At 31.2% G+C, this 26,488-nt stretch overlaps 1 protein-coding gene and 2 pseudogenes across 2 annotated transcripts; 1 reads left to right on the top strand and 2 right to left on the bottom strand.

Moving 5' to 3' along the window:
* The first annotated feature begins 1,518 nt into the window (after window positions 1-1,518).
* LOC116405190 lies at window positions 1,519-8,133 on the top strand (annotated as a pseudogene). Its single transcript, XR_004218347.1, has 12 exons — window positions 1,519-2,074; window positions 4,290-4,980; window positions 5,496-5,582; window positions 5,679-5,762; window positions 5,842-5,931; window positions 6,029-6,114; window positions 6,473-6,527; window positions 6,621-6,712; window positions 6,871-6,984; window positions 7,077-7,224; window positions 7,313-7,468; window positions 7,559-8,133. The product of XR_004218347.1 is annotated as a carbon catabolite repressor protein 4 homolog 1-like (transcript).
* Window positions 8,134-8,897: 764 nt separating this feature from the next.
* Window positions 8,898-13,128, bottom strand: LOC116401677 (histone-lysine N-methyltransferase ATXR4-like). The gene is given in 8 exon segments (XM_031889318.1): window positions 8,898-9,434; window positions 9,597-9,668; window positions 9,909-9,943; window positions 9,945-10,083; window positions 10,176-10,245; window positions 11,098-11,224; window positions 11,992-12,047; window positions 12,676-13,128. Coding segments are annotated over 8 exon segments (1,023 nt in total). The 5' UTR covers window positions 13,081-13,128; the 3' UTR covers window positions 8,898-9,315.
* A 1,024-nt stretch (window positions 13,129-14,152) lies between these two features.
* LOC116401608 lies at window positions 14,153-18,150 on the bottom strand (annotated as a pseudogene).
* Window positions 18,151-26,488: the final 8,338 nt, after the last annotated feature.

Raw genomic sequence — 26,488 nt, 5'->3', positions numbered from 1 at the left:
TAAAAAAAGGCAGAGATGAAATAACATCTTCTCGTCCTAAATAGTAAACTACATCGATTTAAAAACATTATTGTATCTGTAACGAACATTGTTAAAATTTGAGAAATCATTGTTGGTATAAACTCTCACGACAAAGTGAATATACACGAGTTTCTATTGTTTTTTATTTGATAATTATACAACCATTATAAAAGTAACGACTAGTGACTAAATATTACAAACCACGCATGGACAAACTCTCCTACACTTAGTTATTTATCGAGTCACCTTGTAATCAAATTATTGTTGATTTGGTATATATTGGACAACTTTCACGAACATGACAATGATATTAATTGAATATCTCACAAGTTTTAATTGTCTTGTATGTAGGTGGGGGACATTTAATAGTAGGCAATTCATTTTGTTGTTCATGTCCATGCCTTTTGATATATGTGGTGGGGTGACAAATATTTTTCCTATCAATGTCTTCTTCAAAACACTATGCAATCTCATTGTATCCCTTGGGTAGTTGGTGTGTGAGCAATTTCTATATCAATATAACTAAAAAAGAATACTACCAAACCAATTCACAAAATTGTTCATCCAAAACTTTATAAACGAAGATCTTATAGTGATATTACTTTTGTATAGGTACGCATGTATATATGTTCCTAATACGTGCTAAAATCAAAACTAGTGATATTACTTTTGTATAGGTATGCATGTATATATGTTCCTAATACGTGCTAAAATCAAAACTAGCTAGAAGAGGAGAACGTAAGAAATCAAAACATATTTAAGAAATATCAAATTTTGTTTTCAAAATGCCATAAAATCATAAAATAAGTCCGAATATAACTTTGAAATAAATAAATAATTTTGAATTTTGAGAAAGAATGTCAAATCAAACACTTCCTAATCAAAAGTAAAGTTTGCTATCAAGAATGCAATGCATCTAAATAAGGTTTTAACCACATGTCATTAATTATATTCACCTATCTATATTTCCACAAGTCGGGTCTAACAAGGTCTCTTTGGTTGTGAGGTTGCTTATTTTTATTTTTCTTTTCCTTCTTAGTAAATTCTATTAACTTAAAATTCTTAAATTTATTTACACACGCAATAATAACTGAAGTTTGATTAAAATCTAAGATATTAATCGTAAACTTAAAAAAAAACCATAAAAATATACATGAATTTTAATACTCATAATTTATAATTATAATATAAAAACATATATTTCAATAATATTACAAATTGGAACCAGACTTTTAAAGCTTTAATTCAACCCCAATCCAAAAAAATATAAAGATTTTAAAACTCAATCGAACCCAAAAATAAAACCAACCCAACCCGGGTAATTGATTTTGGTAGTAAGAAACTTTTTATTAGTCACAGAGTAGTCTAAAAGAAAAGGAATTAGCATATTACCCAAAACGTCGCATAATAATATATGATATAGCAAAGAAATGATAAATAAAATAGAAAGAAAGAAAGAAGAAGAAGAAGAAGAAGTCATAGTATATAAACCCCCTAACAATCCCTCCCTTTCTTCACGCCCCTCCACTTCCCAGCTCTCTCTTCTCTCTAAAAGAAAAGGCATTAAAATCGCAACAAACACATCAACAAAAAATTTCAATTCCACTCTCACTTCTTCTTCTTCTTCTCTAAAACCCTAATCATCCATCTCATTCTTCCTCCCTTTTTCTCCAAATCTTCTCTTCAAATTCCCGATTCCATTTCCATACTTCCTCCTCTCAAGATCCGCACCTGAGTCCTCCTCTTCTCCTTCAACTCTGGCGGTTTTCGTCTTCTTCTAAATGGCGGATCCGCCGGGAATCCGCTTTCTTGATGCCTTTTCTGCTTTTCGTGAAGCTTCGAGTGTTTTCGTTTTATCTTCTATGCCGCGTTGTGTCGATTGACGAGAGTAAAGTATGCTGAGCGTGGTACGCGTGCACCTGCCTTCTGATATTCCTATTGTAGGCTGCGAACTTACGCCCTACGTTCTCCATCGCCGCCCCGATAAGAATATCAGTACTGACGATGTATCTGAGTCCGCTCCTCTTGATGGTCAATTTCTGAGATACAGATGGTAAGCTCCAAGCGATCATTGCGGAATTTGAATTGGTTCTCATCTCCTTTTGTGATATTATTGTCTATTGGTTGTTTACTACTCTACAGTGTCTTGACTGTTGGTCGTTGTACCTCAATTGGATATGTTTGGGGTTTAGTGGTTTCTTCTTTATCTTGGAACTTGGAATTGTTTTGGTGCTACTCTTGAGACAGTTTGTATCAAAATGACTGTATGTTTTTTGACTTTTATATGGTGAGATTAATTTCTAAACGCGTTTTTAGCTGTTATCTCTTCTATATTCCTACTACTAGGAAAAATGACCATGATTACGATTTATGAATGTAGCAAATAATATAATGTAATTGTCAGCTTGCTTGATTATATAAAGATGCCAATGGTTGTATTGTACTACGTCAGTATTTTTATACATGTCCAAAGGCGTTGCTGCCCTTTTATTATTTGTTTTTTAGTCGTTTGGAAAGCTAGTGAAGAGGGCGTGTTGCAGATATAGAATTTAACTATTCTCTCAGTTGGTTATGACTTACGAGTAAATATGAGTTATAATAACATGTGGATGTGTTTGGGGTTCAAACACTCTAACAAAGAGGAGGGAGAGGATAAGTAGAAATATTACAAGAAAGTAGTAAATGGGATCAAAGAGAGTTTTAAAATAATATTTATGATACTTGGTAGGTTATAAATGGGGTAAGTTATAATAACCCAACCCAACTTCGACTTCAAGTTGGTGGCCCAAACACTCTCCGAGTGTAGTTTCAATTCTTATCTATTTTGAAAAGCGAAAATTAAAAAAAAACCTTAAAATTTAAGGGACATAAATCAATCTTTTTCCATAAAAAATTTGTTGAACTTTTGTCCATACAGGGATGGAATTCCCACATAGAAAGTATATCTCTTATTTGATGGATAAAAAAGAGTTGTCGGGAAAGGGAAGGTAGAGGGAATAATCTAGGTCTGGAGGGACAGGAGGCTTCAGTTATGTGGAATTTCCTTGCTTTGAGCAGGCCTTGAAGCTGAAATATAGCAGTTTCTTTTTCATAGTGGAGTCTTGTGGATTTTAAAATTTCAATAAATACCTGCTTACATTAATACTCGAATGAAGAATTGATTGGATCAGAAGAGACTACAAGTTCAAATGTTAGGCTGTGCAGTGGATTTGTAAATGAATAATTGTAAAAAAGAAGATAATTCTGGATAATATATGAATCCCATTTTCCTTTCCTCAAAACAATATTGTTTTCTTCTTCCTCTTCTTCTATGTTTTCCCATATGAAGGTGAGCTTGAGAGATTTGAACCTAAGACGGACTAAAACCTTAAAATCAATGTGTTTTTGTCAATTATGCTCTTAGTAGCCTGCATATGTTCTCTTGTGGGGATCGATGTTGCACAATATTATTTTGAGGCAAAAGTGCAAAACACAGAAAAGTGATGTTTTTTAGTAAGTACGGATTTTAAAAAAAGCAGAATTATAGTATATGAATGGATGATGACTGATGAGACCATAAGGAATTAAAGAAATGGTAACTTGAAAATGAAGCCTTTTTTCTCAACATCACTCTTGTGTGTGTATTTATTCTAATGTGTGTGTTTCTTTAGGCCAAGATGCGCTGCAAGTAAGGTGTACTGACTACACCCTACTGATTTCTTGGCATACTCTTTAAATTGCTGGTGGTTATGATTTAATTAGGCTACTGAAATTTGTTCAGCTTTTTGTTGGGGATTTCTCTTTTGAAGGCTCTCTTCTAATTTTGATGATTTAAACATTTCTCACTCTGGAATAAACTGTTTTATGGTGGTTTACACCAACTTTTAAGTTATTTCAAGTCAGGATTCCATTTCATGTGAAATTGAAAGATGTATTTCTGGATTGTGTATGGATTTAACGCCCCCTAAATTTCTAATGTTTCTACATATTGATGAAAATTGATGATGAATTGAATTGTGGTGATGAAATCCTAGTGCTGCAAAGGCAGAATGTGGCCCTTAAATGTTATACCACTTGGGCATTTTCTTAATAATATCTTTTTTTATCTCTCTATTGGAAATAGTTTCATTGATGGAGCTCATTTTTTCAATCTAATAATTTAGCTTTTCTTCAAGATCTATTTTCTTTTTCTCTCCATAAGAATTAGGAATTTGTATGGTCTGACATCTATCATTTTGTTGAAATGATGCTCTGCTGATATTGAACTTTAAACAATAAATTCTTTTCAGGTACCGCTTACAAAGTGATAAAAAAATTGCTGTTTGTAGTGTGCATCCTTCTGAGGCAGCCACTTTACAATGTTTAGGTTGTGTTAAAGCCAAAATCCCTGCTTTTAAAAGTTATCATTGCACCACCAAATGCTTCTCAGATTCTTGGCAGCATCATCGTGTCCTACATGACCGTGCTGCAAGTGCTATGAACGAAAATGGTAATGAAGAGGAAGAGTTATTTGGACGTTATAATAATAACAATAACAACAACAATTCAGCAGCTGTTACACAAAAGACGGGAGTGGAAACTTGGTTAGAAGTAGGACGCTATAAGAGTTACACACCAACCGCTGAAGATATTGGCCAGGTCCTCAAGTTTGAATGTGCTGTTGTGGATGTGGAAACGATGTTACCTGTGGCATCTCCACTTACTGTATTAACTTCTAGGGTCATTCCAGCTCCATCCCCTAGTCCACGTCGAGTAATACCAGTTAATGGGGTAGATGTGATGGGAAAGCTGGATTTGGATGGTCGAGTATCATCGTCAGGAACGTTTACTGTGCTTTCCTACAATATTTTGGCTGATGTATATGCCACAAATGAAACGTTCAGTTATTGCCCTTCATGGGCTCTTTCATGGCCATATCGCCGGCAAAATCTACTTCGAGAAATAGTTGGTTATCGTGCAGATATAATTTGTCTTCAGGAGGTAAATATCACTGTCTTCATGTCTGTGAATAAATAAAATTTTGGCTACTATAGCATCAGTGGCATGTTGGGATTCTAGAAGTTTGTTTTGTTGCAATTGCAATTGATGTTCTCTAAGCATTTTATTTATTCAGAATATTTTATGGGCTTCATCTTTTTGTGCTATACTTTTCTTTATATTTTTAAAGAAAAGTTCAGTTCACAAAAAATCAGAAAGATAGCAATCAAGTATTTTTCGCTTCAAAACATCCAATCTTATTTCTCGTTTCAACACAATAGGATGTGTAGTCCCCAAAATACTGAGATTTGTAAAAGATGGGTCCAAGGAAACTAGTTTTTCTTGTTCATTCTTTTGGAAGTGGGTACCTTTGTAAGGTTGAGAATGTGACAACTGACACCATTCTGAAAATTTTGATAATTTTTTTAATGTTGATATTAATATTATTTTATTTTTATTTTCTGGTCAAATATTGAATGTTGTGTTTGAACTATGCATTGTTCACCGTCTGTAAACAGGTTCAGAGCGATCACTTTGTGGAATTTTTTGCTCCTGAACTTGACAAACATGGTTATCAGGCACTTTATAAGAGAAAAACCAACGAGGTTTATTTCACATTTACCGTTTGCAGTATACTCTTTATATACAAATAGATTTGAGGTCTATCTGTTTTCTCATCCGCTGTATTTGTCTTTTTTCAGATCTACAATGGGAATATTCAAACTATTGATGGCTGTGCAACATTTTTCCGTAGAGATAGATTTGCACATGTCAAAAAATATGAGGTTGAGAAGTGTTTGAGAAAGTGTTTTTCTTTGTAATGCGATATTGCTGCATCCTCACTGTTTTCTGGCATGTTTGCAGGTTGAGTTTAACAAAGCTGCACAATCTTTAACTGATCCAGCGACTATTCTAACTGTTCAAAAGAGAAATGCTTTAAACAGATTAATCAAGGTGATTTTCTAGTGCTTCTTTTCCCTCTAGTCCAGGCATTTTGATTGCACAGGGTGTTGTGAACTAACGCATTATTTTTTACTGCACCGGTTGTTAGGATGATGTTGCACTTATCGTAGTTCTTGAATCAAAATTCAGCACACCAACAGTTGACAATCCAGGAAAGAGGCAGCTTGTTTGTGTGTAAGAATTCTTGAATTCTTGTCTATTTGGCAATGTCTCTATGGTTTGCTTTTGTTGCTTCTAATATAATTGTTTGTTAATAATTTGATGAGGCTCCTTAATTTTTATTATTATTTAAGCCTATTTTCTCCCAGAGGTTCTCTTTTAGATAATACGTGGGTTTTGATTGTCTCTGGACACCTGTGTTCTGTTAATTTCAATCTTGCTGTTTGATATGCTTTTCTACAAACAGTATTAATAGATTTGAATTTTTTGGTTTCTTGTGTAATTTTCTGCTGGCCTTTCTTTGTGGGAGCCAAGCTTGCAATTTCCTATCTCTTCTCCCGTGCTTATATATTTTATTATTAACTTCCTATCAGGCTAATACGCATATTAATGGGAACCAAGAGTTAAAAGATGTCAAGCTCTGGCAGGTAATTTTATTTATGTTGTATACCGTATCATGTTTTCCTTCGGGTTTCTCCTTGAATATGAATCTAAGTCTTGTTTAACATTCTTGAAACTAGGTGCATACTCTATTGAAAGGACTGGAGAAAATAGCCGTGAGTGCAGATATTCCAATGCTGGTCTGTGGGGATTTTAATTCTGTTCCTGGAAGGTTTGTTTTCTTCGTTGTTACTGACAAATAAGTTCATACAATTGTGTCAAAGATCTGTGCAATTATTATCATTACTATTATTATTATTATTTGGGATAAAAGGAAAAAAAGGGATATGTTTCAACTAATTTATCTTTAGTCATTGAACTTTGTTGCAGTGCTCCACATCATCTTCTTGCTAGGGGAAGGTAGAACCAACACATCCGGATTTAGTTGTAGATCCTCTGAATCTATGTCAACCACATAGCAAATTGTCACATCAGCTACCTCTGGTAATTCTTCTATCAACAGTGTCAATGTATCTAAACCAGCACTGAAGTTATCTTCCCTGTTGTTTTATATTGGAACCATGATTTCTCCACAGGTTAGTGCTTACTCCTCCTTTGCAATAAAGGGAGTTGGCATCGGTTTAGATAAGCAGAGGAAAAGACTGGATCCTACAACAAATGAACCCTTATTTACAAATTGTACTAGAGATTTTATCGGAACTCTGGACTACATTTTCTACACAGGTATGCTCATCCTTCCGGCTGCTGTTCATTTTATCAAACTGGAATGTTCTTTTTTTCTCATTTCTAAATAAATTTGTTTCTTCACCAGCGGACACTTTAACAGTGGAGTCTTTGTTAGAGCTGTTGGATGAGGAGAGCTTGAGGAAAGATACAGCCCTTCCATCTCCAGTGTGGTCCTCCGATCATATAGCACTTCTTGCCGAGTTCCGGTGCAAATCTCGGCCTAGACGTTAACCAAAATAGTGTAGGTAACTAACTCTTATGCATGATTTGGGTTGCATGGAAAAATGATTATTCCAAAAGTTGAATTTTAATTGTGTTTGTGTGTGTGTAGTTGTTCAGGTGTGTGTGTGGAAGAAAAGCATGAAAGCAGCAAAGAAAGGGAAAGAAAAAGGGATGGTAAAAAAAAAAGAATATTAAGAATGGTGTTTGGATCAATTGTTATCTCCAAGCGGTGAGAGAGAGATCGATCATTCCCTCACACTATGATGAGATCTGCTTTTGTATTTCTCTGGTACCTTCCTTCTTCATCTCATAGTAAAAGTTTTTTAATCTTTCAATGCCTTCAAATTATATCCCATTGCTTTCCTCAATCACACACACCTCTTTCTTCTTTCTTTCTTTCTTTCTTTCTCTCTCTCAAAATCTATACCAATCTCATAAACTCGCTTAGCTAATCCACAAATCAATGTTTGCTCCTCTCTCTAGTGATCTTTTCTAAGGGAGAGATGGTGCCTTAACGGCTATTTTACTTTGCTATTTTCTTTCTTTTTTTTTCTTTTTTTATGGTAAGGGTGGGAAATTGAAGGAACGTAGGGTTTTGAGATGCACGCAGAGAATGAGTGGTGTGTGGTTAAGTTTGATGATAAATGGCTTTACTGTTCAATATAAAAGTATCTCCTTTGATTACCACTCATCTCTTGCTTTTAAAACTGTGGTTTTTTTTTTAATATGTACACACATACTTTATTGTTTAATCTTTCCTAACTGAACACTTTAACCCAATTCTAAGTATGGATTTATTACAACAGCCGATAATAGGTTTTTTTTAATGGTATCTCTACTTAAATGATTTTAGCGAACTAATAATATATTATGAATTGAGTAGGATTTTTAATTTTATAAAAAAAATGACATCTAATGAAAGTATATAACCTTAAGACTATTTTTTGTAAGGTAAAAAAATGAGATACGAGTCAATAATAAATAAAATAGAGTTTTAACTAATCGAGGAATAATTAGAAAAGTAACAAAGTAATGTGAATAGACGAAATGGTGGTAGCAATAAGCGTCACTAAATCGCCTTCAATTTTAGTTATCGCCAATGGGAATGAAATTTTGGATCAAACAAAATTAGGTAAAATGGACGTTTGTTCTTGAAATTTTCAATTTTGAATTCAAAATCATTTCAAAGAAAATTTGTAACTATTTTACAATTTTCAAGGACTGAAGTATTTGTTTTTAAACTTGAGGCTCAAATGCCAGAAAGTGATTTTAACATCTTAAAATCACTTTTGAATCCGAGAAAAGCAATTTAACCATTTAAATCTAACTTAATATTAAAAATTAAAATTCTAAACGCACTTTTATGATCGAAATGAAAAGCAATTTTAACCATATTGGACAATCTCAAACATACCATAAACTAAACGTTAAACTTACTACAATGCATCAAATAATAGTATTCTTGCTAATGGCACTAATTTGAAAACACTTCGAAACCTGCACGGTTGAATTTTGAACTTCCCATTATTGTATGTCATAGAAAACTAACATAAATTAGCAGTCATAGAACAACACACCTAATGAGAATTATTGGAAAGGATAACATTTCTCCCTCTGTTCTCTATTCATATCCCAAAAATGTTCACAAATTTCAGATATTGGAGCCTTTGGTCCTATTCTTCTTTCCCATAGGCCATCAGGAGAAGCCAAGCCATAATAGAATCACAAATAAGGTTGATTTAGGGCCACATCTACAACCATATGGGATTAATACCTAGTTAAGAAGTGAAGCAAAGTCAACAATTTTGTTTTAGATGAGCATTCTATATATGAAAATTTTTTGATGTACCAATAATTAAACTCCCCTTAATCACCATATGAACATCGTGCACATTTGCAAATAAAACCAAACCCTCGGTGCAGAAGAGTTTGACGAGCGTCGTAGTCCATACTTGCATCAATGTAGCAAATACGGAGCTCTTCATCTGTCATTTCAGTAACAATTGTTGTAGTTATAAGTTCTCTAAACAAAAAGCATAATTACCAGGATTTCTGTAAACAAGTTGGATTCTTGTAATTGTTAAAATCCTATGTTGATTTTATGTATACATCCCTTGAACCTATAACGAAACACAAAAGAAACTTACCAGGATCAACATCACGGAGGGCCTTCAATTTTGCATTTGCATTATTTATCCATATAATGTGTGTATTTGGATCTGCAACAAACACAGCCTCATGACATTAGCACTAAAGCTTTAGCTAGTCGGATTTTCTTCTCTCTTTTGCTTCAATTCCCTATGTCCTGTTACATAATTTTGTATCTTCCCTGACGTGGAACTGCAGTCACAAGTGCAAGCGGAGAACTCTGTGGCAGTTATGTCAACAGTTCCTATTCAACATGTTTTATGTTTCAATAAAAAGAGATGCTTGGGAAAAAGGAACGAGGTAGCACTGACCACAGTCATGATTATAGAAAGATGGCAACATGTAAAGCATTCCCGACAGCAGCTTCAGCTTCGACACAGGCTGCTGCAAGAGAATGAAGATCTTCATACCCTCCAGCCAATTCAATTCGGAAGGCATTGATACGAATTCGTGCGAGAACTCCAGTATACCATTCTTGAGTTAAAACTTGGAATATATGTAAGTCAACAACAATGAGGAAAGAATAGCATGACATGAAATATTGTTACAAATCTTTGCCAGCATATATAGTAGGATACAAAGCATCCGTTCATCTGTGATGTTTGCGTTGATCAAGGCTTTTCTCAGCAAGCTGTATCCTTCTTCTAACTGAAGTTTTCAGATGAATAAAACTATATTCACTTAGTACCTAGACAATTCAAACAAATACATACACCTACATTTTATTTAAGCTAAAAGCCAGATTTTCAATGAAATGGAAATAGAAGAAAAAAAGAATAGAAAAAAAGAAGAACAACACTACTGTTGGGAATGCAAATTAAGGACAACTATCTCTAAGGGTATAAGGTCTTTAAGACAAAACTAAAAGCTAAATCACGAGGATTTAGGTTTGAAGTGGACAATATCATACTATTGGTGGAGGTATTTAGAGGAGATTCATCATCCTTGTCATTTATGACATGTGGAGTGCTAGTCAGCGGCCATCTTTCTGACACAATTGGTTGGAATGAAACGAAACTTGCTTGAAAATAAATTTGCAATAATTCGAGAGGTTGGGTTTAGCTTAATGCTTCAATTTGGGCACCACTATTTCACTGTGGAAGAAAGATTTTTATTCTTTCTATTACTTATGCTTGAAGGCAATTGTAATTGGCGTCTCTGTGCTTTAGTTCTGATCAAACTTGTTTCAAGACTATTTTTGGTGTACTTGGTATTTTGCAGCCTTCCTTCCAACTCCAAGAGAATATATGCGTACTTAACATTCAATGAAAGATTAACTTGTTCTCCAAAATCGAGCTTACAAAAGAATATCAGGAATTGATAATTTAAATCAAAATTTCAATGAACTAAAACAATAACACATCCAAGGAAATAGGATAGAGTACACCGACTAAGACCAATTCAAACTAAACCTAAATGTAATATCAGCAAATTATTGAGCTGTCTGCTGGATACGGACCAATAAGTAATCAATCATATGAAACATGTGGAGTATCTTACCTCCAAAACTATATCAGTAGACAAACGAGAAGGTTGAAGTATGTCAAGGTGGTCAGAAGACATAGCTCCAGATATAACCATACAAGCCAATCGCTTCACCAAAAGAGGATATTTGAACCCTCGCTCCCTTGACAAGGCCATAAACACACATTTTTGACATGTTAGTTGTACCACTACAAAGTTACCAACCAGTCATTCGTATAGAAGGCACATTGAAAGCCATGTGCGTGTTTATCAGTATATGGACTATTTTGTTCAGGTTTCTACCCTTGCATGCTAAATTATCTTCGTAGATTAAAAAAGTTATCACTTTATATAAGGTGTTCTATTGCCTAAAAATCTTGAATAAGGTTAAAAGAGAGGAGAAAAAATGGGATAAAGAAAAACACTGATGACAAAGTTATTCCATGAAGGCACCAAAAAATACTAATGACAGTAGATTGACAACGAAGAATTGAGTTCCCTTCAGAAATAATCATTTCCCAACGACATTGCTTATTTTCAGCCATTAAACTAAGATTTGTTCTTAACGCAGCAGTTCTTATCCATGGGAAAATACAGAATAGAAGACAGAAGAAAATTACCCAAGAGGGGGAAAAAAGGAAAACAGACAACTAAACACTAGAGCTGGAAAGTGAAGCCTATAAAACTAAATACCAAAGAGATTTTGTCGATGGCTTGGTTAGTGAACCACAATGGGGCTGGCCCATATATACAAATCAATCACATCATTAAGCCTTAAAGACAAGAAAATCTTTTGCTTTCTCTTCAGATACTCTAAATTGCAGTCATAACTGTACTGACTCCAATAAATCATCAATTCTCGAATGCATATATGTACAGTAGGAAACATAAAATTAATTGGTGACCTAAATAATGGAAAATTTAATGCACCTGCAATAATTGTCGTAGTCTGACCAATCCGCTTCCATTTCAACATCGTGGAAAACCTAAGAGAAAAAACCATATACATAATGAAACTTAACCAACCCACGCCTAGACAGGAAAAATACGGGTGCTGTTCTTCTCTCCATGTACAGTGCAGATAAAAGACAAAGATGATAAACAACTCTCCAACTGCTAAATTTTCAGTTCTAAGACTCCCAAAATCCAAATGCATCTCTTTGGCTTCGGATCCAAAGGAAATAACCACTTGAAAAAATCAAGTTCTACCTTGAACTTTTTAAATTTCTACTGTAAGAACTTGCTTATTTCGATATTCATAGAAGTTTTTCAAATGCATCTAAGCGAAATGACAATTTGATAAATGGTATCACTTTCAGAACCAAAACTACAAACACATGGCGGACATAGGACAAACTTCTGAACGAACGTCGAATAAGGCAGCAGAGAGAGAATAATACTCAATTGAGTCTTAAATAAGTTCATAAATACGATTTAATCGAAGAATTCGTGCAGACAATTCGTACAACACAAGAGGCAGGTGAAAACGAATTCGTGTAAGAACGGCTTGTGGTTTCACAAAATAAAATTAACGCAAAACAGATCAAGAATCAAACAAAATTTAAAACAGATTAACCTAATTAAAACAGTGAGAGAATATAATTGTACTGATACCTTGGAATGTTGCTCACACTCTTCACTGCAGAATGATGCACGACGAGCATCGGAGTCGACGTTAGCATATCTCTGCAGCTTCTGCAGGCAGAAATTGCACACATGGTGGATAGAAGATAGTGAAGGATGTGCAACGAGTGGTTTGGCTGTGTGTATGAGTTCTCCGGCGCCGATCTTTCGAGTGGCGAAAACACCTCGACCGGCTGAATCGGTGAGCGAGACTCGTATAGGTGGCGGACCGCCAGGAGCGGCAGAATCGGCATCGCGGAGTCCGGCGGAGGAGGAGAAAGGTGACGGAGAGGAAAATGGCTTGGCCTGAGTGTACGGGAATTTGAACCGGGAAATCCAACGGCCAAAACGCACCAAGGAACACGACGCCATTTCTCTGTCTACGGTGTACTCCATTGGAGAGATTAGAGACGAAATAGTTGAATTTGGGCTTACTTGGGCTCACGGTTTGATATTGCACTGGGCCGGTCCAATAAATAGTCCAACTTTAGTAAATCAGTACCCATTTCACGAATAATAATTAAGAATACAACAACATTTAAAAAAAATTGAAAATATATAGCAACATTTAAAAAAAATTGTAAATATAGCAAAACTATCGTTGATAAACTTGTATCACCGATAGACTCGTATGATCTATCGATGATAGACCAATTTTTACAACATGATCTATGATAAACTCTAATCATTGATAGATTTTGACAAATTTTGCTATATTTGCATTTTTTTAAAAAATGTTACTATATACTTAATTATTTTGAATTTAATTACTAAATTTGCAACTATTCCAAAAATATGTTAAGTAGCAATATTTAAAAGAAATTACAAATATAGCAAAGTTGAGGACTGTTACAAACTTCCATCATTGATATACTTTGACAGATTTTACTATATTTGTAGTTTTTCAAAAATATTATATACACTTGTAATTTATAATTTCAAATTTTATAAATTTATCGAATGTAGAACGTTGGAATAAATTTTTTGAATGAGAATGTTAGAATAAATTTTTTGAATGAGAATCAATATTGTTGTTAATATTTGCAAACTTAGATTTATTACAATCCTAAAGGTATGATAAGGTTCTTTTATTATGAAAATTAATAATTGGATTAGACATATCACATTGTCTCAAAGACATAGATCCGGCAAAGATTGCCCTTCGATAGTCTATTTTATTAGGCTATGTCTCCATCACTCAACTTTATTTCATAATAATTCCAAGTTTTATTTTTTACCCATTCAAATAATATTCATCACTTAACTTTTTAATTATTACTTACAATGTTGTATTTAACCTCAAATGTTCTAGCATTTTAGAAATTTACCGTGAGTGGGTAAAAATTACAATTTAACAGCATCCCACCAACAAGAGATTTAAAACTTTTTAAACATTTATGGAGGCAATTTTCCTTTCTTTTTTTCTTCTCTACTCTGTCTCTCTCTTTTTTTTAAGAAAAGGAAAACATTAAACTATTAACATATATGTCATCTTATATTATTTTTAACCTTTTGGATCATGCAGACTTACATTTAATCATGGATTGAACTCATTCAACCTAAACTTTCATCTATCAAATCACAACTGTTGATCTATCGAGCGATGACAACCGATTACGATTCACTACTTGCTCAATTCTTTTGAACTTGTTTAGGTGGGATAAAACTATCCATAGACAATCCTGGAACATTAAACGCCACGTCATCAATACTCCAAATCTCTTGCAATCGCGTGATCATAGGGCCGGTTTTAAGATCATCTCCAAAGCGTGTGATGATGACATCGGTCTCACCAGAGTGGGCAATCATAACACCGTCAATTGTTCGATAATCGTCGATTTTTGTTGACATGGTTGTTTCCCAGTACATGGGGTGAGAACCAGGAGATTGAATTCGAGTCAATGAGGAGTCCTCTAAGTAGACCAAAAGTCCACGTCTTTGACAAAAGTAACCGTAGATTGCATGCTTGATCATCTCAGCTGTGTTGTCGCTTCGATCAGCAAGATCAGTTTGGTCGGCTGATAATTTCAATACGAAACAATCAATGGCCATGATTTGTTTCTCTCCCATGTACTGAGCTGGAGAGAATACTTCTGAAATTGCTAGAGGATCCAATCCCTATATTAAAAACAAATTATGCATAAAGTTCTTATAACTCAAAGTCAACATCTTCCCACATTGATTTTCTTTCTCTTAATTATAAGAAACAACATTCTGACTTTATAATTTGCTTCGACTTAATTTATTATTATTGACCCAGAGAAATTTTTTAATTATTTCAATCAATCAAGTTTGCTTAGTTGGCTTTAGACTAATCCATTGATTTAAATATACATTTTCATAAAAAAATAGAAAAATAATTAAATATTTTTCTTTTCTCATGAATTTCAACAATAATTTGGATAGGACTATTTTGGAGTGTTCAAATTATTTTAGTGAACTACAAATAAGGGGCTTTACTAATTATTATTTAAATTACAATCATTAATATTTTGCAATTATTTAAGAATGGAAATTTGTGAAATAATAAATTTAAAAGGCACGAGCATTTGTAAAAATAATCAACAATTTGCAAAGAAGGCTAATAAATCATCATCATCATCTTCTTCTTCTTCTTCTTGGTTAAATTAATATCACAATTTCCTAAGGGATGGTCCTAGTGATAAAGACTTAGTTTATCAGAAAAGAAAGAAAGAAAGAAAGAAAATTGAAGACATTTTTTTAGGTCTCAAAAATGGTAGGGTCTAGAGATGATAAGTGAAGCCTCTCTAAAATATTAGTGGGGGGTGGGGCTATATCTATTATGAAGTATTCTTCCCAAACTCCACATGTAGAGAAACAAATAGTAACAGAACTAATTGAGAATATACATCCTAACTTGTTGAAACTCTACTTTTTCGAAGTCCATGAAATACATTACATGCAATAATTGGATGCAACTATAACCTGTATCGGTTTTTCTACGCATTTCCTTCAATTACAATCTTTTTCAAAAATTTGTCATTCGGCCAATTTTGATTACACACATCCAAATATTTTTCATTCATTTCACAAATCAAACTTTTTTTAAATCAAAGTAACAAAAAAAGGTTAATCATTATTGTTTCTTTAAATTTGAAATGAATCACACGTATTCTCCATTTCTATAATAATTGTCTCACCATTCTTACAAAGACATTTGAATTATTAACTAATGTTTTTTTATTATAAAAAGTTTTAGAAACTACTTTTTCAAGCTTTTAAATTTTAATTGTATCTTGAAAATAATTTTGAAATGTAATTATAAAAGAGTGATCGAATTTCTTCCTCGTCAAAAGAAGATCCCAAATTTTGATAAAATAGAGAAAAATGAATAATACTGGATATTGGAGACTTGCCTGAAAAGCACGGCGGAGAGGGCGAACGGCGCCCTTAGCGCGCGTGAGAGCCAAGCCAAGGTGTGTGCCTCCAAGCGACGTTGCCATCGCTGCCGGCCACTATGCTGTGGCCTCCCACAGACAGCTCTATCAGCCACTTATTCGGAATCATTTGCCACATCACAAAACAACCTTTTTGTGTTACACCGCCTGTGGGTCCTCCTCCTCCTCCTCCGCCGCCGACGCCGGAGCTGACCTCCTCCGCCATTCCCATCGTTATTTTCCCCGTCGCAAATATGTTCTTCACTCTCCCCCTCAACTTCCGACACCCCGTTGCCGCCGCGAAATGCTCTATGATATATTGAGACGACGACGAAACCTACTCCAAAAAACAACATTTCATTATAATTATTTATTCACTTAAAAGAAAACTGCAAATTTATGTGACACAAAGTTGATAAGTTAAGATATCATTGTCCTCATACATAATTTGTTGAACTCTAATTCTTATATTTCCATTTGTCCACATTTAATCCCAATACTTTTAATAAACTTTCAATTTAAGCCTTCAAAGTTTTTTTCTTTCTTCAGGGAGAAAATACTTCAAAGTTAAATTTTACCAAAATTGATTAAATAATAATATTAATTTTCAAAAAGGGAAATAAAATATGTTAATCTAGTTTTCAAGTTTTACAAACTAACATTAGAGACTAAAATTAAAAATACACAATTTATTTTGTCCGTACCCTACCTATTTCTAAGAAATACACGTATTAATTAAAATTCATCTATTTTTGTTTCAAATTGGTATAAAAATTATATATAGAATTTCAAGAAAATAATTCGTAGTAACCTCTAGACTGAAAAAGAGGGACAACTTTTTAAACTCATTAAAAAGAAAGAAAGAAAGAAAGAAAGAAAGAAAATCGTTGCATTAAACATAAATTCTGGACCACTCATTTTTGGTTTTCAGCACATTCTTCTAGCTTAAATCACAAGTTTCTTTTCTTTCCCAAAGGCCCAAATAATAATAATAAATAGGACATAAATAAAATATCTTTAAAGAATTTAGTCTATGATCTCCTCCTATGCCATATTTTCACTTATGAGTTCAGAAAATGTTTCATTTATATAATTAATTTAAAGAAAACAAAATGACTGTTTGTTAACTTCATAAACAATAACAAAAACTTAATGTCACTTTACTCAATTTATATAAAGATATCATACACCTATTTTAAAGCAAGAAAAGAAAAGTACAATATTCAAATTTCCTATCACGTCATTGAATTATATATATATTATATATATATGAACTCACTAAAGATACCCCTAAAATTTATCATCACTTTAAAACCCGAATATTTTCTAGAAATTTGTAGTGCGGCATCGTTGGTCAAGAAAATTAATTTTGAAGATAAATGGAATGATAGTGATTCACACAATAATTCCAATTTTCCATCACAGATCCCAATTTTCGTCCAACATGTAACAAAATTTTGTTGGTATAGAAAGAAGTGTAGGATCCTATATATGAAATGTGGGACCAAAATAAGCATAAGGATGGAGGGTAGAGGTTTAATTTGGTCACTCAAATAAAAGGGTCATGGGTACTTCAGTAATTTAAAGCTTAAGAAACGTGTAAGTGTTGCAAATACTATATTACATTATTCAAAAAATTTAAAAATATAATAATTAAAAACAGAGATCTCCAACAAATCAAAATCGGAACTAAACCTAAGAGAGATGTTTGTTTGTATATTTAAATTTTATTAAACGGAAACGGTAAAGAGAAGAAAGGAAAGGGAGAGGGACCTGATTGGTAATGGAGACGGCGGAGTTAGGTTGAAGAGAGACGGGAAAGAGAGGGCAGCCAAGGACGCTGAGAAGAACATTGAGGCCATCGGATTTTTTGCAGAAGAAAGGATGGAGAAATGAGTTCTGATCCAGTTCCGCCAGGATCGTCCTCCTCCTCCTGCTCCGGCAGTGGTACGGTTGCGATTACGAGTACGAGTACGAGCGTCGTGTTCGTCGATGGGCTCCTCCGATAAAGGGGCTAGACGATTCATTCGGAAAAATGGGGAAAGAGTAATTTGGGGGAGGAAGAGAGTGGAGGGGTTGGTTACTTAAAAAGAAGAAGCGTCTGATGTGTACGACTGCTTTCAAAGCGACCTCTCCTTCCTTCCTTGTTTCTTCTTCCACCCACTCGCACTCTCTCCCGCGTTTTCTTCACTCTCCTTTCGCTTTTTCTAAATTCCTTTCGCCTCGTTTATATCGACAACACTACTTTTCCCTCCCCATTTTTTTCTATTTATTTATCTATCTTCTTTCTCTAAATTACCATTCTAATTTTTAACTCTTCTACTCATTGGACTAAGAATTATTCTATAATAACTATTTTTTTTCGATTATTTAGAAATTCTCAATTACTACTCATCTTTTTTTTTCTCCTAATATTTATTATTTTTTAATCAAGCAAAAATAGTAATATTATTTTTTTAATCAAGCAAAAATAGTAATATTATTTTTTTAATCAAGCAAAAATAGTAATATTATTTTTTTAATCAAGCTAAAATAGTAATATTATTTTTAATCAAGCTAAAATAGTTTATTTTTTAAATAATAATAATATGTACATGACTACTTTAACCAAATTCTTGCCCCAAACATTTTTTTTTATATTTAATAAATAATTTTATAAATGTTACTCTCATTTGGTAACTATCTTTTGTTTTTGTTTTTGTTTTTATTTTTTAAATTTAAATCCATTTCTTTCTTATTTTATCTGCATGTTTATCGGGGTTTTGAATTCTTAGTCAAGTTTGAGAAAGAAGAAAAAAGTTTTTAAAAGATTTTTTTTTTAAATCGTTGACAAAAAGTAGATAGTGAAAATGATTTAGAGGGTATGTTAATGTTGATGAGCTTGATTTTCAAAAACAAAAACTAAAGAATTGTCAATTGCAATATGAGATCTTTGTATTTTTCTTTTTAGATTTTGAAATATGAACTCTTTTTTGTTTTTGAAACTTAAGTTTATAAAAATCTTTTCTACCTCAAAATCTCTTACTTCCATATCTAAATTTTTTATAAAAAAATAATTTTAAAAAATGTGTTTGTGATTTTTGGAATTTGGTTAATAATGCAACTTTTCTACTTAATTTTGATACAAAACAAGATAAGTAAATAAATATCTTTAATCTTCAAAAACTAAAATGAAAAATGAAAATATTGCCAAAAACACCCCTTTTATTAGAAATTCAATATTTTGTTATTCTTGTTCTACAATATATTTTTTTTAAAAAAAAACAAGCTTATTCTTTTAAAACTTACAAAATTTGTTTTCTATATTAACCTAAAGTGAGTAGACACAATAAACAGCCAAAATTTTCAAATCATTTATATGTAATTAAACTTTAGTCATAATAATTGGAAAACATAAGCTATCGGAATAAGATATCAAACTATCAAATAAACAATAATAACCCAACTATCAAATAAACAATAATAACCCACTTGATGTAAGTGAGTTAATGGCTCAAACAACCCTATAAACTGATATATCCGCCATAAAATGAATTAAAAATGTGAAAAGAATAAAACTTTAAAATAATATTATGGAAGATTAATTATTAAAAAATAGTTGACTCTTATGGAAGAATGAATTAGAAATATAATAGATATCCCATCAACTTCACATGACACATATATAAGAAATACTCACATGATCCTACTAAAAAAACAATTTCCCTAATCTAAAATAGGTTGTTATGTCCTAGAAATTCAACCCATTTAAATGTGTTCATGTTAAGAATTTTGGAAATTTTTTGAATAATATAAATAAAACAATACATCGTATGATTGAATTTTGTAGACAAAATTTATATATAAACCAAAACAATATTAAATAGTAACTTTTTTGCGTGGGTGTGTGTTTGTGTGTTGAAGTTACTTTACAGATGGAATCTATATGAATTAGAAAATATATAATATAAACCACTTCTTTACAGCTTTGATTCTGCAGAAATGACTTTTTGGACATGATGCCATCTTACTTCTTAGTTCATACCTTTGTTTCTCAATTTAATTAAAATGAAATCAAAATCAATTATTTAAAATTTACAATTAGGGGAGGAAAGAAAAACCACTTCTTACATGTTACATTTACATTTAAATAACCTCCATATGCAAGTTGGGACTTTTGATTATAAGATAAAATATTCAATTTTTTTTTTTTTAAAAAAAACTTTGTTTATTAGTCTATTCATTCAATAAATTTAAAATCTATTGAACTAACCAAAATAATATTTCAACCTAGTTATTTTTTTTATGTTTATTGGGATTGGATAATTTCTAAAACGATTTTTATAATTTATACGTAATCTTTCAATTATTTAATTCAATTTCTCTCATGATTTTAACACGACAATAAGAATAAAGGAGTAAAATAAATTTAAAAAGGGAGATGCTATGTTAAAAAAAAAAAAAGCACTCAAAACAGTTCATAACTTCTAAAAAATGATTTTCATGAACAAAGCTTCACAATTTTGATAATTTCATGTATTATTTTTCAAAGGACACGTAATGGTATTTGAAAAATAATTTAAATCCATGTTTGAAATTCAAAGACAAAATAAATAAAGGGAAGGTATTATAGAAGAGCGTGAGGGGACACTCTCCCCTAAGTCCCAACAAGGAAAGTAAAATCATGAGCAAATTGTGGATACCATTCTATAATATACTCTCAAAATTTTAATTAGACCTCTAAATTTCTACCTATGTTAGAATTAGGCCCTTAAACCTACCATGTTTGCAGAAATTGAACCCATAGTTATAATAAAATTTGACTCAATTTTAACTTCTAGTTCAAGATTTTAAATTTTACTTTATAAATTTAAAAGAATTCAAATTTATTATTTTGACGTAGATAATTTGAGACATATTTGATTTTAATTAGGACACTTCTAAATGCGTGATTTCAATCAATTTTAAAATTAATTAATATTATTATTTCCTAATATATTTTCAAAAACCATTTGTTGTCTCTTAACGTTTTCTCCTAAATTAAAATTTAATCTAAACATCAAAATGTATGAAAATTCAAATAAAATCTTGATTTGTTTTAAAAGTATGATCTACTATTTTATGGTTGATTTTAAAAGGAAACTTTATATCACTAACCTGGATTTTTATGTTATGAATTAATTTGGAAAAGATTAAAATTAAACAAATTGTAAAGTATAGGGTTTGCAAAGTAATTTTAGTCCAAATATTTGTTGAAGGAGAAGAGAAGAAGAAAGCATGCGCGTGTAAGAGAAAGGCGAGTGGTGGAGTACGTTGTGTAGTCAAAATACAATAGCACCACGAGTGGCTACCGAGGAGGAGGAGAGGAGGAGGAGCTTTAAAGCGAGGCAATGGAACTGCAGATACTCAGTCCACATCCCCTTTTATTTCTTTACTTCTTTTCATTCAATTCTTACAAAACTCAAACGTTAAAAATTTAATATATCAAATCGAATGTATCGATTTCTGTAGTTCCCATCCATTTTGGTATTTATAACAAAGAAAAAAGCTTTCCTTTTTTTTTTCTTTTTCTTTTTTCTGGTACAGGACTTTTAGTTTTGTTTTTCACTCAGTTTAAAATAATATATTCTTTAGTTTTGTTTTAATTTAATTTTGATTTCAATTTAGTTGATTTGATTCAAAATGTTATAGTTTATTGTATTTAAAAATTAAATTTTGTTTCCATTTAATCCTCTAGATATACTTTAAACGTTATTTAAATTATGGTTTTTCATTAAATATTCATTTAGTTAGGTTTAATATTTACTCATTCATTTTAAATGTTCAAATAAATTATTATTATGTTCTCTGTTGGAATTAGTTTTAAAATTAAATTTCATAATTGTTTAATTTATTTATGGTGAATATTTAGTGAGAATTCAAAATAATATAAATGAAAATGTTGTAATTTTTTTTGAATGAAATTGAAATATAACTCAAATATCAAAATGATATTGTGATATTTTAAATTTTATGAATTAAACTCAAAATTCAAAGATTAAAAGGCTACAAATATTTTAATTTTCTTAATTTTAATCTAAAAAAACTTGACATAATTTTTAAGAATAAGAGTAGAAACATAATGATCAAATAAATAAATTTAAGCTTTAAAATCAATGATAAATGTAACGTATAAACAGGGTAATATTTGGATGCTTCTTATGCATTTTTCCTTGTTCGTTTGTATACAAAAGTTTCAAAAAAGAGATAAGAATGATTTCAAGATAAACTATGATTGTAAAATTGGGTAAAATGATGGAGGAAGATAGGTATTATCTGAAATGTATTTAAGTATTGGCTTGGTTGATGATTGACGCATAATTACTTAGATCAAAAGCAAATTAACTAAGTTAAATTTTCAAATATTTGGAGGTTAATAATTAGATATAGCTATTGGATTTTTACATTTGACCTGTTTTTCTAAGTTTCAATCAATTTTTTTCTGGTTTGTTTTGATGATTTCTATGAGGTCTATTAGCTATAGGGCACTAAATACATATATGCCTATCATTGTTTCTTTGAATTGTCATTTCTCAATATTTAATTTTTATTGTGCCATAAATGCAGCCAGGCCTAAAATAAAAGTTAAAATTTTCAATTTGTATGATATAATTGAGAGTGGACCATGTAAAATTAATGACATTAAATGAAAATAACCCAAAGTTAAATAAATTGAAGTTTAGTGGTGATTGATGAATGGTATAATACTAATTTATTTGAATTTGATTATATATTGAAAGTTAAAATTAGGGATGATATTCTATTTGATTTTGTTGATTTTTGGATAATTAAATTGAAAGAATAAAATTAATATAAACAAATCTTAAGCGATGTCCAATATAAAATACAACCAATAATAATCAAGAGTCCACTACTTAGTTTATGTTTACAGGGAAGAAATTCAGCAATTCATTAAGCATACAATATAACATAAAGTTGAATAACTAAACCCTAGTGAAAACTAGGTCAAATAAACCCTTCTTCTATCTCTAGATTTATCATTTGTTATTTATTTCTACCAAGGTTTTCAAGAAACAAGTTAAAAACTGGAACACAAATTTATATTTATTTTTAGTCTTTAGCTAATAATTCAGCTCATTTACTCGTATGTACTATACTATATATAAAATGGACTGTAAGGAAACAATATGTACATAAAATTCTTAAATTATTTAGATGTTAGATTGAAGATTGAAGTTAAGCTTGTTAAAAATGTATTTATTTATTTATTGTGAAAGGAAAAGGAAATAATATTAAGGAGTATTATTATTATTCATGGTGTATAGATGTAATTTGAACCATGGATGTAAAGCATCACGATCTAAGTAAAAAAATATATTCAAATGAATGGCATTGCACTTTGCTTCTATTACAACTCTTGACATTTAGGGGTATATCCTTTTACAGATTTAAACCATACATATGAAGCATTATGTAACGGATTATCGTACTATTTAACATATGAGTATGATTTAAATAATTGATATAAAGGATTGCAATCTGATGTGAACACACCAGTCGGACAAGTATCTTTCTCTTAAAATAGTTATAACTATTTGAGTTAAATATGGCAAAAGACAATTTTATTAATTAAAATATTTTAAAACCTCTCTCTATTGTACAACTATAAATTTAGTGGGGGAGGTCTAGTTTACTTAAATGAAAAATTGACAGAAAAATAGACTATATTTTTTATAAAAGAAATGTAAAGAGGTAAATGTGTCATTTTGCAAATAATTGTACTTTTACCTTTCTGTAAAGCATAGAGAGAGAGAGGGAAGAAGAATGAATAAGAATGACAATAAATATTCGGATACTCCCCGATCTATTATCATTAACCAAAGTCATTCTCCTCTGGCGTTTGATTTGTACGGTTTGGATTCGTTTTCAGATCCCACGGTGGCTGATTTCCTAGTTTACCTTTTTCTTCAACGACATTATTGTTTGTTCCACGTGTAATTCTTTTACTGGTTGCATTTCCGACTATTTGAATTTTAATTGGGCTGTCGTTTTATTTACGTCACCTTAAAGCTGGAGTCGTTGGACCTGGTCTCCATCACTCCGTCATAATCATATAAAGTTACTCAGCAAAATTAATGTAATTGTGAATTCTGTTTTCTTTTTCTTTTGAAAAAAAATCAATTCATTTTTTCTTAATATTTTTTCCAGGTTTTGTCCCTATAATTCAACTTGGTACCTCTAAATTAAAATATCATATCAATTAAGTTCGAATTCTAATTTATTTGTAGATTAAATTATAATTTGTTTATTTGAAAAAAAAGTTATAATCTAAATCTTACACGACGTTTGAAAGAAGAATTATTTAAGATTATAATAGCTATCTACGGTTAGAGGAAATACTTCCATTAGTTAAATAGTCAACATTGTTTGAAAAATTTTAATTTCGAACTTAAATAGTTCATATCTCAACAAATATTGTTACAGTTCAAACTAAAGTAATTTACGCTCCAAAGACAAACTATCTTAACTCAATTACAACAACATGAGATTATAATAATGAATAGTTGCAAATTTAGCTATTAGAGGTAAAATAATTAAGCATATAGCAACATTTTTTAAAAATTGTAAATATAACAAAATTTGTCAAATTCTATCAATGATAAAACTCTATCACCGATAGGCCATGTTGTAAATATCGGTCTATCATTGATAGATCATACAAATCTATCGGCGATACAAGTTTATCAGCGATATTTTTGCTATATTTATAATATTTTTAAAATGTTGCTATATCTTTAATTATTATTCATAAAATGGTCATCAATTATAATTACTCCAAGAATAACCAATTTACTTCCTCTAATGTCTCACATAAATTTTGTCGACCAATGGTTTTGTTATACTATACTCAATTTTAATTTTTCCAAACTATAAGAATTATGTTAAACCAATATGGGTACTTTTAAAAGTTTAATTTAGTACTTGTAGTTATAAAATATCTATATTGGTCCAATATTAAAAGAAAAAAAGAACTTTTCCTTTGTCAACCATGGTGAGATGGAAACGAAAGATTTAACAAGATAGTAATTATACACATTTTACGTCATTTAAGCTATACTCATTATTCATTTCAAAATGTAACTAGTGTTGGTTTAAAAAGTAACTCATTTGGTCACTGTTTATCAAATTTACATGACATCAATGGAGGATGTCAAAACTTCATTTTAAAATATGAACTCGGAAACTATAAAAACGAACAATGGATTAAAAAAAATGAAACTTTATGAAATCAGAATGAACCTTAAATGACTAACGGAAAAATGGCAACAATTTTCTTGACAAAAGACTGACAGATTGTAACGAATTCCTTACTTTCGATGTATTGAGCTTTTGGGCCTGAATTCCAAACCCATAGTCATGACCTGTTGACCTTTGTCACAATATAAGGCCCAGCCCAGCCCACGAAGAATAGCCGACGCATTCCTCAAAACCAAAATTATATCATATTTATGTAATTTCTACAAATCTAAACAACTATTTCGTTAGTTTTAATTTCACTTTTTTTATATTTGTATCACAATTATTCTATATAGGTTAAAAACTTGAAGGGGATGTTTAACTTTGACATATTTATAAATATTCATGTTAACATGTCACAAACTTATGAATAAAAACTCATCTAAACATATTTTTTCCCCTATGGTACCTAATCAGTGAAGAGTCTTAAATTATGGATGTTTAACTATAATCGCATGAAACCATAAAAAGGTCGATAACAGAGGGATCAACTTTACTCTTTTGTAATCCTAAAAAAAGTGACCATGATAATAATTTCATTTCCAAAATTTTTATTGTTAAAGTTTAGACCATTGACTATGTTGCATTTTTTTAAAAAATATTGGTTAGATAACAAATGAGGGCTAAGAAATAAAGTAGGGTTTGATTTTGATTTTTGTCCTTTTAAAAAAAATTAAATTCCTTCTAAAAATCAAATTATATTCATTTTAGCAAATCATTAAAATTTAGAAAAAAAATCAAATTATCTCCATTTTAAAAAATGATTTAGAGAATAAAATTATTAATATTTAAAATAAAAGAATCGAATGGAAACCTGATGGTATAGCATAATGGGAAGTGGAGGAGGTTGTAACTTAGAAACTCATTTCCTAATTAACTTTGTCTATTAGTTGAGGCAGATTTGTTTCCATAATATGTGTAATTATTTGATGTGTACTTTTATTAATAAAATAAAATAAAGTAAGTTTTGGGTACACAATCACAAACTTGTTGGGCAAAAAAGGACCTTTATGGATAGTATGCTAAGTTATAGATCTAATTCAAAATCTTGTGTGTTCATTCTTAATCTTACAAACTTAGTTAACGAGGTTTAAATTATAAGTTCAGTATATTTGGTATTTAGATTTTTA

Source organism: Cucumis sativus, chromosome 7 (assembly GCF_000004075.3).
Source record: "Cucumis sativus cultivar 9930 chromosome 7, Cucumber_9930_V3, whole genome shotgun sequence".
In the NCBI taxonomy this organism is placed as follows: domain Eukaryota; kingdom Viridiplantae; phylum Streptophyta; class Magnoliopsida; order Cucurbitales; family Cucurbitaceae; genus Cucumis; species Cucumis sativus.
The sequence above is the reverse complement of the archived record's forward strand: the minus strand, read 5'-3'. Positions and strand labels throughout refer to the sequence as shown.